The sequence below is a fragment of the Microtus pennsylvanicus genome, chromosome 16 (assembly GCF_037038515.1).
Source record: "Microtus pennsylvanicus isolate mMicPen1 chromosome 16, mMicPen1.hap1, whole genome shotgun sequence".
NCBI lineage: Eukaryota > Metazoa > Chordata > Mammalia > Rodentia > Cricetidae > Microtus > Microtus pennsylvanicus.
Window position 1 is genome coordinate 48,989,582 of NC_134594.1, and position 12,459 is coordinate 49,002,040.

General features: G+C 41.5%; 2 protein-coding genes across 6 annotated transcripts in view; one reads left to right on the forward strand and one right to left on the reverse strand.

The window, feature by feature from the left end:
• Nucleotides 1–12,459, forward strand: part of Lrba (LPS responsive beige-like anchor protein) — a 478,393-nt gene that overhangs the window by 260,879 nt on the left and 205,055 nt on the right. For all 5 annotated transcript variants that reach the window (XM_075950353.1, XM_075950356.1, XM_075950355.1 and 2 more), the window contains exons 39-40: nt 857–1,003; nt 3,452–3,588. In XM_075950353.1, the coding sequence (XP_075806468.1) occupies nt 857–1,003; nt 3,452–3,588 (284 nt within the window). The remainder of the gene's footprint in view (nt 1–856; nt 1,004–3,451; nt 3,589–12,459) is intronic.
• Mab21l2 (mab-21 like 2) lies at nt 6,900–9,498 on the reverse strand. Its single transcript, XM_075950364.1, has one exon. The coding sequence runs from the start codon at nt 8,532–8,534 to the stop codon at nt 7,455–7,457; it is 1,080 nt and encodes a 359-aa protein (XP_075806479.1). The 5' UTR covers nt 8,535–9,498; the 3' UTR covers nt 6,900–7,454.

A 12,459-nucleotide genomic window follows, 5' to 3' on the forward strand; every position in this document is an offset into this window, starting at 1 on the left:
GTTGGCTTTGCTGGGGAAAATTGCCGGCTGGGAGCACCAGAGTGGCGCTGGCGAGCCAGTCAGGTTCCGGTGCTTGCCTTCCAGCTGCAAGGTGGTTCTTTTCTTTGGTTCAGTTGCCCTTCATTCCCTGGCCTTGTTGCCCAGAAGCCTCTCAGCCTACTGTTCTGTTATGATTGCCCCCGGGGCGTCTTAGCCCTTTAAACAGCAGAGGAGGGAGCGAGGAGCCTCTGCTTGCTTGCTACAGAACCTCTCTTAATATTTGTGTTAGTATCGTGGGCAGGGGAGGATGTGTGAAACTGTGGGCGAGGGCCCTGGGCAGGAGGAGGAGGGAATGAAGAACAAAATGCAGCTGCTGGAGCTTTATTAGTGTCCCAGAGGGCTTTGGGGTTTGGACCTCCATCCTCATTGGCTGGTGTCCCCCCAAGCGCTGACCACTCTTGTGGACACTCCCTGGCCCTTTCCAAATACATTCCAGGGTAATATATTCAGAGGAATGAATGGCTCCTCATTATTTTTCCATATTAAATAAGCATTGTTTCCTAGACTGGGTTCTGATTTTTTTCCACTAAACAACAAATTGCGGGGGAGGGGAGGCTGCTTCGGAATCCTTTCCTGCTGTAACTATAAGTAAATAAACGGCTGGGTGAGCAGTGCAAGGGTCAGATTTAATGGGATTAAGGTACTTGTTCAGGGTAACATTACACTAGCTTGGGGAATCGAGTTTGTCAGAAGGAGCGTGTGTGCCATCCTGGTCACTTTACCCACTCTCTGGCTACCTACCCTTCCTGTAGCCCTACCTCTCTCTGCCCGTGTTCCTCCACTGCTGATGGACAACATTGTTTCCTTTTCATTTCAGCCGCAGATGAAGACATCCTTGCTAAAGGAAAACAGTCCATCAAGAGTCAGGCTTTAGGAAATCAGAACTCTGAAAACGAGGCCCTCCTGGAAGGCGACGACGATACTCTGTCATCCGTGGATGAGAAAGATTTAGAGAATCTTGCCGGTAATTCAGTGGCTGCGCAGATATTTCAGCTGGCTCTGGGACAATGAGCATCTAATTACTTACTTTTTCAGCTGTGACCACTGGGACCACCAAGCCTACATCCACAATTACATTAACTAGAAATTGGTTTTTGTTCTTCCCAGTGTTTCTCCCTTCATCTGCTATAATTCCTCCTGTTTTTTTATTCTTCCCAGTCCTCTGACCTTCCTGATCTTTTTCTTTTATGTATAATTTTCATTGAGACAAAAAAATTGAAAGCAGCCACAACAGAATTGCTGCATGTATCCTTTGGAAGTTGATATACTCTATAAAATAAGTGAAATTCTGCCAACTGTTTTCTAAACAAAAATTGGAGTCTGTTTGTTTTAAATATAGACTCTTAGGGAAATACATTTAAGTCACTCAAAAAGTGAACCCCAATTATTCCATGGGATTTATACAGTTTGATAATATAGGAATCTTGATTTATACTTAGCAAATTCTCACTTTTATTTTCCTTGTGGAAAAACATTCACTTGTTTGGCTTTAAGTCATTCATTAAAAGATGTTTTACCTTTGGGGTCTGTGATTGTAATTATTATTATTAATTACTTGTTTTTCTTGAGGAAAATATGAAAAAAGCACATAGTGTTTATGTGTGAAAATTACATAGTTGGCATTTTAAGAGAAAAGGTATTTGAAAGCTTTCATTTGACAATACACCTCCAATCTTGTGCTACCTTGCAGGGCAAACAGCTAGTGAAAAACAATGCTTTCATGACTGCAAACCTCTCAAAGTAGAATAAAATTAATTGGAGTGTGCCTGTTCAGGGGCCTGTGGTGGGAATGGAGGTTAAGGAGGATACTCTGTTCCGGTCTTTTCCTTCACACCCACTTATCCATCTCCTTCCTTATTTTACCCCTATTCTTATGACTGACGATATGTTCTCACAGTAATAGAGGTGAAAGGGAGTTTAATTATATAATCTTGACAATGGCAATGGGATTAAGAAGTAATCCACACTAATAAAGTGGTGTGGGTTTGAAATGAAGTGGAAATTGTCAGGGGTCTTCTGTAGAATCTAGACGGCACCAGCTTCTGCAGCTGTCTCCTTACCCTGTAATTGAATGTCTGAGAATGATTGAAAAAATGTTATTTCTGCTCAGGATTACATGCTAATGTACAGAGGGCAAAAGGAGACAGCAAAAGAACACATAGATGCTTATTTCATCCATTTACAGGGATGAGCTTTGGGAAATCATGACTGTTTTGAAGCTATCTGCTCCCCATCTGCAAACACAATGCATTTGTACATTGGGAATAGAGGGCAAAGCCTGCTCTGATCTCCGCAGAGCATCCCTCCCATTGTCCTACTGGCACACATTAAGATTGATGTGAGATTAAGGACCATCACACTTCAAGCAATCGATGGAAATGTCAATTCATCTGGATTTTGAAACACTTATTCACCCATTGACCACCTGAATAGGTGCACCTTGTTTATAGGCACTATATTAATTCAGAATTATAAATGCCAGTCTTCTCTTTGACTCTTTTCTTGTACAGTATTTGTACAATGAGAAATTGTTGTAGGATTTCATATTTGCCCTGAATCTATCTCCAAATATGTGTGTGTATGTGTATACATACATAATACATACATACATACATATATTAATTAATTTTAGTCCCTACTTTAGGGTTAGCTGTAAGGTACCTAATGCTGTTCTGTCTATAGTGCATCTATTGTTTTCAGTAGCAGTCTGATTTGTCTCTTTGATAAGCCCTGTGGAGATTTGATTATTCCAATAAAAATTCATTCACTTGGAAACCCACCCTCCAGCTGTTTACTCCCAGAGTCCCTGAACTACACTAATATTAGATTTGGAGGCACTGAGCAATATTTAACGGCAGAAAGGACACTTTGTGAAGAGATATTTTTATCAGTCTTGTGTGAGGGGGAACCCGGTACAGAATCTTTTTCAGAGGAGGGGGTTCATCAGAGGATTTTCAGACATTTTACCCATAAAGCTAGTCCTCTGGTACCCGTGCCTCCAAGCTCTAAAGTCACCCTTGGCCCTGGGAGCCTATCAGGCCTGCTTGCCCCTGGCTGTTATTCCATGTTGTTGGTAGCCTGAGGCTGGCTTTCTAATAGAACGTGGATGGGCTTATTTAGGCATAGCCTCCGTTTTACCTAGAGATTAGGCCAACATTTTACACACTCCCTGTAAGATAATTGCTTCTCAGTTTACCATTATCGTTAACTGTGTGTTATAAATCTTATCATATGAGAATCCAGACTTTGCGTCTTCAGAGCTGGGTTTTGTAAGAATGGAATATCGAGGTATCGAGGTCAGCCATGCTGTTCTTAGAAGTAACAATTTCAAAAAGTAAATATTATTTCTGGTCAAATTTGAGTTTTTAAAAATGTCATTCCAGCTCCTATGGCTTATCTTTTCTCTTGGCAGGTCCTGTTAGCCTGAGCACACCAGCCCAGCTTGTGGCCCCCTCTGTTGTAGTGAGAGGCACTCTGTCTGTCACCTCCTCTGAACTGTATTTTGAGGTGGATGAAGAGGATCCCAACTTCAAGAAAACTGATCCAAAGGTGAGAAGATGAGGAGGGAAGGGGGTTTAATTTTTTTCTTATTATGGGATAGTGTATTCTACTAAGATTGGTTTTGATAAAAATCTTACAAGATTAGTTCAAAACTCTTGCTGAATCGCCTCTGCTTACTACAGGCAGTTTTCATTCTTAGCTTAAGATCTTTTACCATCTAGTTAGATTATTGAAGTTCATTTAAATTCAAAAACAATTTCCACTTAATTGCATTTATCATTAGTTCTTTGAGGGAAGGGACCTTAGGGAACATTGTCTATAAATATATTCTGCCTCAAAGGACCCAGAGTGAATTAAACAACGAAACTTCAGTGAACTTGAGAGTCGAATTGTTTAGTTCAGCTCATATATTTTCTGGATACAACACAAATGTTTCATTACCTTTGCTTTGTCTCCATGGCTTCCTATTCTGTGTTGCAGGCGAGCCTACTCTGCCAGTGTCTGATACCTCTGTTTCCCATTACCTGTGGTAGCTTTTACAAGGCACTGCATAATTTCCTATTCTTAAATGAAAATGTAATTTCCCCTTCGGAGGTATTTTGATTACTTTTCAGACCATGGCAATTTTGTTTTACTTAGAAACATTTCTGTGTTTTAACATAGTCATAAAGCCAATCTAACATTGATTTAATGAAAGTGAGTGGTAGAATTTGTTCTGAGGAAACAATTTATTGAAAATGAACCAAATATGTGCCCCATAGAAAGAGTAGTGGTTTAAAATGTAATAACTAATTTTACTTGCTATTGTGTGTATGTACACATAATATACAAACATTCTGAGTTTATTCGTACCCTCTGTGGTTTTGGAGTCACGTGGAATTGTTAAATCTTCATGATTTGGAAGTATTTCTAAAATGCTCTTAAGAAAAATGTTACAATTTTGTTGAGCTCTGCAGACAAATCATTTCTTGTCTTGATACATGTTTGCTTTGAGTACGCTGTTTCCACACTGCCGCATGTATTCAGGCAGGACTCGCTGCACCGTGCGACAGGAAGGCCATGATAGACCTGGTTGCTGGAGTTAAATAACTCAGATAATCTAGTGAATAGAAAACTTGGATTCTAAAATTTTATTGCCTAAAATGTTCTGTACTTGTCTCATGCTAAATTATCTGAAAATGTTATAATTTCATTAGGAAAAGGTTAATAAAATTACTGAAACTCTTTGATTCCTGATGGCTTCAGAATTAAAGGAGATTGATTTAATTCAGAAATTTTACTATGCTTTTGAAACAAACATAGTTTAAAGTCTAAAATATGATCCAATGGTATTTTTAAAATTAAAACCTTTGTCAGCCTTGAGGATCAGATTCTTTGAAGTTATTTCCTTTTTTTAATGGGAAGCCATACCTTTTAAGATTTTCTTTTATTTATGTAACATAATTAAATTAGGTTTCTTTCACTGTTGCTTGTAAAATATAAGATATTTTGGCCTAATCGTGAAATTTGTCTTATACTGCAACCTTCCTATTCTCCAGACACCAAAATTCTTGGCAGTTCATATTTGAAAGTACTTCAGCCAATTACTGACAAATCTTTGATTTTTGTATAGACATTGATGCTAAAAGAAATTTTTGTGTTGTGAATACTAACACTTTCCCTGACAAATGACATTTTTAACATTAAAAATCTTTTGTAACTTGCGTTAAATAGGAAAGGAAAGATTGATATGGGGGATTTTTTTTCTTGTCAAGACTTAATAACTTTTTTGTAAACTAATTGAAATGTTGTTTCATGGTAGAAATAGTTTGAGTGAAAATAGTTCTTTTAAGACAACATTTTAACCCTCTCAGGCAAATACCATGCCATAAGTTATTCGTGTTCATCTCATCATCAATTCAAAGACATTGTTTTCTTTGAATATGTTCTCAAAATTCAGACCATTTTCCTCAAAGGATAAAATGTTTTATTATTTAAAATAATTAGTAAGTGTACTGAATCACTGAATTTGTTTTATATTTACAGGAAGACACACACACACACGGCAGTATGCACACTGAAAGGGCAAAGGTAATTTCAGAGTAGGTAGGGCCTAAGCTTGTATTTCTGACACAGAATTATTTCTCCCAGGGCAGCCAGCCTACAGTTTATGCCTCTTCTGTCAAGTGGCCTGGGGCTTCAGAGCCCAGGAGTTTCCTGGGGTTCAGTAATCTTCGTCCTCCTGTTCTTAGCACCACACACACTCCCCCACCCAAACTTTTTATCAGAAAACCACTGTTTAGAATGTTTTCTTCTGCATCATCCATTTACAGATCTTTTGTAAAAATTAAAAAATAGACTAAATTAACAGATAAAATTTCAGTGTTAGGAGTAGCATTTAATATATCCTGTACTTGTGCCTCACATTATCAAAGCTAAAAGAAGGTACGTGTCCTTTGGACATAAAGTGAATAAACCTGTTTCTTTAGGATATTTTCAGTTCTACTAATATCTTATATTCTGCATAGTATTTTATTGCATATAAAAGAAATCTTTATCAGAGCCGAAACAGTGGAATGAGTCTGGGATTATTACCTAAGTAAAGCAGGGAAAGGAAGGTGCTTTCTTTATTTCTAAATTTTTGGAATTATTTTCAGGACATAAAATAAAAAAAAATACTATCAAGACATTCTTTCTATATAAGTAGATTCAAAATAGTTATTTAAATTTTATTAAAATGATCATGTTTATTGCATTAATAAGCAAATCATTTAAAAACCAAAGTAGTACATGAATCTGAATTGTTCATATTGCCAGTTGCTAGGGAAGAGGAATAGTGCGGTCACCAGTTATTTATTTATTTATTGGTGTAGTTGATTTACTTGCTAATTTTATTTATTTTTACTGTTTGAAACTTGAAGCAAACAGAAGAGTTGAAGGAAAAACATGAAATGACTTCATTATTAAAAACAGTTCAAAAACATTTCTTTTGCACTGGATTTTTAAGAACTTACAGCTTAATAAAAAAAATCCTAACTTATAATGTAGAGAAGTTTTAGAAAGGCTCTTTTAGTATTTTAAACTTTAGGATAAAAACATGTTGTTCTGTTTTCTTATTTTTAAGTATTACATATGATTACTGTTAAGATCTACAAAACAAATTTACTTTATATTGAGTAAAATTCTTACTTTACTTTTTACCAAGGATTTTGTTGGAGATTTGTACAATTAATTCTCCAGAATATGCTGTATTTTGAACTTTGCAAATCAAAGCTCAAATGGAAGCTTCCTGCGTTTAGTTCAAGCTCACATCTTGTAAGATAGAAAGTGATCTCATCTGCCTTCATTCAAGAACAACCCACAAGCAGCCAATTACGATGTAAAGTAATATTTTTATTACTGGTTTACTGGTTTCAACAAGACATTTTAGGGCCAGGGTTAGAGGTGCAAGAAGGTGGGAGGGGCACATTGACATTGGCACTGAGACGCATTTCACATCAGTAAAACTTTGTAAAAAGAAATTTCACATATAGTTAAATAATTTTTTTTCACTTGGTGACAATCATTCTAGCAATCCAAAACAAGGAAGGGGTGTAAAGAAGGAAAAGAAGGGAAACTACTATACATGGATTTGAAAAATGTACCTTGGGTTTCATTTTGTGTTGGTGGCAAAGCCCGATTGCTTCTTTTGTGTGATCTTTAAGTTCACATTGTTTGGAAGGAAACGATCACTTTTGTGCAAGAATGTAAATTTTTTTTGGTTGATTTGCCCTCTTTTGTTTGCTTCTTAATTGAGGAGGTCTTCCGTCTACTCCCGTTCTTTCAGGTGATTTCCATAAAAGTTTGTGTTTTAGAGTTTTTGCCGTTGTGTGTGTGTGTATGTTCTGGGAGAGCATGCCCGTTTGTGTTGCTTTCCACGCAGTCCGCACAGCACTCTATAGTTTGTCCAAGCTTTTGGGATTGGTGAGGATTTCCCTGGCCAACCTCCAGGTCTGCTTGGCAGCGCTCTCCAGGGCCGAGTGGGGCTTGCCCTGGAAGAGGTCGAGATTGGGCAAAAAGTAGTGAGGGCAGCGGCGGCACTGCAGGCAGGAGATGAGCTGCAGCAAGATGCCGTTCAGACGGTCGCCCAGGCAAGCCTCGTCCCAGTCCGTTTCCCTCGGGTGTTTCTCGCACTCGTACAGCAGCAGCGTCTTCATGTGGTAGTTATTGAGCGGTTGGCCCGGCAGCTCCAAGTGGCGGTCCCGCAGCGTCTTCAGCACCGAGAGGCACTTGTTTCTACAGCCGCCCATCAGCAAGCGGTTCTCTGCCTCACCGAACTGCAGCACCCAGGCGTCGCTTTCTGCGGAGCTCTGCTTGCCAGTTAGCGAGTAGCACTCCTTGGAGAGCAAGTTGAATCCTTCAGCCTTGACCTCTGCCACCCGATTGGGGCCGGGCCAGGGGATGTGGGGCATAGGCCACTGTGCCGCGCTGCGAGGCCAGATCCCGGTGCACTTGAACGCTGGAGTGATTTGCACCACGTAGCGCTCCCTGATGCGCAACTTGACCTCACTCGTGTCGGCGATCATCTTGACCACGTCCCGGTAGCTGCACTTGTCCACCGCCTGGGCTACTAGCGTCTGGAAACGCGAGCGGATCTTGCGCGCAGAGAGGTAGCCAGATGCTGTGATGAACTCGACCCAGAGAGACATGCTCCGCTTCCGCCCATCGCTTAGTTTGAGCACCGCACAGCCTGGCAGAGATCCGTCGTCCACGAAGTTGAAGACGCCCATCTGGTTGAGGTAGAGCACCACCTCGAACTCGGTGGGTGAGATGACCTCCAGCCCCTCATAGCGGGCGTCGATCTCGCTCAGAGAGCTGATGAAGCGCGGCTCCTGCACCTCCACTTCCTTCAGCACATCCGACACTACTTTGCAGACCTCTCGGATGGTCTTGGCGATCGCTGCCTTGCGCGCCTGGCAGCGCTCGGTGTAGTATTTATTGAGCTGGTAAACCAGCTTGGCCTGAGCGGCGATCATGTTGGGGCACAGGTCCGGGCTGTACACCGGCGTCTCGCAATACGTTGAGGGATCCAAGGCTCACGCACTGGTGGTGGCCCTGCGGCTGTGGAAAGGCGGTGCGTTCCCCCTGAGGCCCCAATTTCACTCTTGCTTTCCACCTGGGCTGACCGGCTGCTGATATAGCCGGCTGGCCTTTTCTTTTCCCTCGTTAGAAATCTTTTTTTTTCCTTTCTTGCGCAGAAAATTAGAAAGAATATGATTTTTTAAAGTACCAGCTGGCACTTTTTTCACTTTCTTTTGATAAGTGAAATGAGGATAAATAAAGATGAAAAACTTCTTTGTGGGGGAGATGGATGAAATGGTAAGAGAGAAAAAAATTAGGTTACCAAGAGGCTAGGCTTAGATGTCCTCACCAGCCACGATTGCTCAGATATCTGGAAATGAAGTCTTATAAGTGCCAAGGAAATTTTTAAAATAAGAGCAAAACAGTCAGTGGTTCATCCTAAAATTTCTCTCTCGCTGGTAGGACGTTTTCACTCAGCGTAGGTGATGCCTTCCTTACCCTCCCCCAAGAGGAAAGTGAAGGATGTAATTATTGCCCGGAGAGCCGCGAAGTACAGCTCAGGCCGCTGCGCACTCTGAGGTTTGCAGACGTCTCAGTGTGCTGGTCTCCTCTCTTCCCAGGGGTTGTGGCGTCGCAGTTTTCCTGATTTCCTACTGGAGGCGTTGTTTGGATTGAGTTGGTTTGTTTGTGGAGGGTTCTTCCTTTCTCTAGGTGCAAACCGCTGCAAGTTGCTTGATACTCATTTCTGTCTCGTTATTTATACTTTTGGCCCTCGCAAAATCTATTTTAGTGTGACTAAGTCCTTGCTGACGTTGTATCTTGTGCGCAGTCCTAAGGAGTCCGGGCTTTTCCTCTCCTCTGGGTTGCTTGTGCAGACTCGACTTCTCCCTCCTGTCCTCTGCCCTCTGATACCTGCCCCCCACCTCTCTCTCTCTCTCTCTCTCTCTCTCTCTCTCTCTCTCTCTCTCTTAGTTTATGAATGGTCTCTGGGCCATCGTGAGGGGGTGGAGCTTCAGTTCCTACAATCCCTATGCAAGCTGTCAGGGCTTTAGCCAATCCTAGAGAAGAGAGAGAGAGAGAGAGAGAGAGAGAGAGAGAGAGAGAGAGAGAGAGAGAGAGAGAGAGAGAGAGAGAGAGAGAAGACAAGCTTGGAACCATAGCAGCCACCTCACTGCACTTGATAAGGTGGGGGGGAGGGGGAGGGAGAAAAGTAAGAAAATAAGACAAGATAAAAGTCAAATGCTCACACCCGTTTTCTAGCCCCGTCTTCTTTCATCCTCCTTCTTACCAGTTGCGATGAAGAAAAGGAGAGTCTTTCTAGAAGGGCTTCTGCTCTGGCTATGGCTGGAGCAATGGCCGGAAAGTAGTAATGGAGTGCTTTTAAGTGAGGTTCACTTTTGTTTTTAATTCTCTGAACATTCTGCACAAGGTGCAGACTCTAACAAACTGTCTTTGGCTTGAAGGCAGATGGGAGCAGAAAGGGGAGCTTGGGAAAGGACTTAACATTTTGAGACCTATTTTTTCTGTTTTTTTTTTCCTCTAGTAAAGTCTTCCTTCTCTCTCCCTCCTCTCCTCTTGTTGCCAGGAGCTGGAGCGATTGTCGTGTCTGTGTAAAGGAGGGTATATGATGAGGGTCTATAACCGTAAATCTCTGGTTAGTAATTTCCGTATGCTGCCGAAAAAATGAACAATACAGAAACTAGTCCAAGTGCGTTATTCGATCGTTATTTCATAGTTAGATTCCGATATCTCTGTGCCACTATTTTACCGTTACAAGAACTAAGCAATAACTAGAGAAAATACTTGAGTTCTGAAAACAATGTAAATTATATGAGGTATTCATCACTAGGTTATACTTATTAATTAAAATAAACTACTAAAATCATTTTGAATTAAATTAAAATGAAGGAAAGGAAAATTGAATCTGAATTCAAGTTTTCTTAATATTTTTGTATTGTGACCTTAATTTTGAATATAGTCTCCGGCAGTACAGCTTCTGTTTTAAAGTCGTGTTATTTTCATAATTGACTCTGCTCTTAAAGGAGTTGGCTGGGACAGAAATCCATAACTGTCCTGTTATTGATTACCCAGATAGCCATCCTCTTTCTCTGGCATCCCACCGAAAACTCATGCGTGTTCTTTAGAATTATGTATTATCCCTGTCAAGCTGTGTGACGGCCACCTCGTAGGACTTTTGGAAGAGTAAGGTCTATAGCAAGGTGATTGACTTGCTTCTGAGGTTTTATCTTTGAATTTAAGATGTCAGGATTCTCATTCATTTTAATACACTCAGGTAGTTAGGACTGTTTTTAATTGGATTTGGCTGATATTTCAGGTGTGGCTTATGTGCTTGGAAAAAATGAAATCTTTAGCTTTTTTCTTTTTTTTTTTCTTGCAAAACCTTGTGTGTGGCTTTTGTAAAAGCCCCCATAGGAAAGCTTGACTTGTGTTTTTGAAACCCAACCAGAACTCAGTTGCTACCTGGAAAGCTAATTTCTCTGTCTGTTTGGCATGAAGCACTTGGATCTCTACCCCTTCATACGTTCTTAGTCTTTGGTGTGTCCGGATGGCTGAAGATTCGGCTGGCTCCTTTCTAAAGAAAATTTGGCTTTTTCTTTTTAAAATAAAGCGGGATTTATTGCTTAGGGACTGTCTTCAGTAGCGAGGTATTGGGAAGAACCTTGGAAAGTAAGCATTAGCGAGCCTCTGAGACAGTAGTTTCAGTGGAGGTCCTAGGACTAATAGCAGTACTGGGCAACCCGCTGCAGCTTTCCCGCTGGTCAGAAAATCTGCTGCTGCTGGACCGAGCCCATGCCCGGTAACCAGAGCTTTCTGCAGTCCGGGCCCCGGAGGCATTACTGGCCAGAGGGTTGCACTCCCACGGGGTGTGTGTGACCATAGTGAGAAGCTTGGAACAAGTCCCTCAGGCAGCGCGGGGCGGAGACTGATGGTAAGGCCCAGGTGCAGAGTTCCTCCACATCCTCCAGGGGCCAGGTCTGCAGCGTGCACATGGCCAGAGATGCCTGTGAGAGCCAGTTCAAGCCCTTGGTGCCGGCTGACCCAGCTCTGCTTGCCAATCTTCGAGCTAAGGGACATGCACACCCACTGTATTCCCCTCTTCCAACATGAGCAAGTTTCCCTTTTCTACAGTTTCTCCACTTCTACCTAGAGGCGAAGAATGACAAAACGTTACAAATGTTTTGATTTAAAAACAATTCATTACCAATTTACCCTGTCTAAGGTAGATGCTCTAGTAAATAATAAATCAGTTAAACAAAGGCGACTTTAATTTATCGCTGTGGTGCTAATTAGAAACATCATTCGAGCAATAAACTTAAACACTTCCAGCAAACACTGCCCCCTCCCCCCTACCTCTTTCCACTGCCTTGGCGGAAAGCTGCTTCTGCTGTTTGTGGCTCTTCTCCCTGGTTGAATAATTGAAGGGGGAAACGGTATCTGAGGAGGCTATAATTGAAGAGCCCCTGTCACCTCTGCTTTTATGTATGTTGGTATAGAAGTCCATCAGCGGCTCCTTGATGGTGTATTAAAACGAAGTGGCAGCTCCTTCTGCAGAAGATACGATGTTCTATTAAGGAAACCGAGAGAGAAAGAAACTCTAGAGGCTAAAAGCCACTTCAAGTCTTCAGACCGATTGATCTGTATTCTCTTGTTATAATCCGTCTCATCATACTTGAGTTAATGAGGCAAAGGAGGGGGAGCGAAATCTGATGGTCCTTGACAAATTCATTAGGGAGACTGCAGGACATTTTATTTGACTGTTAAACATCTTGTTTGTTTGGTTTAGGCAGTGCCAATATCAGCATGCTTCTGCCCAGAACTGTGGCGCAGGGCTGGCTGACTGCAAGACATTCCTGAAAG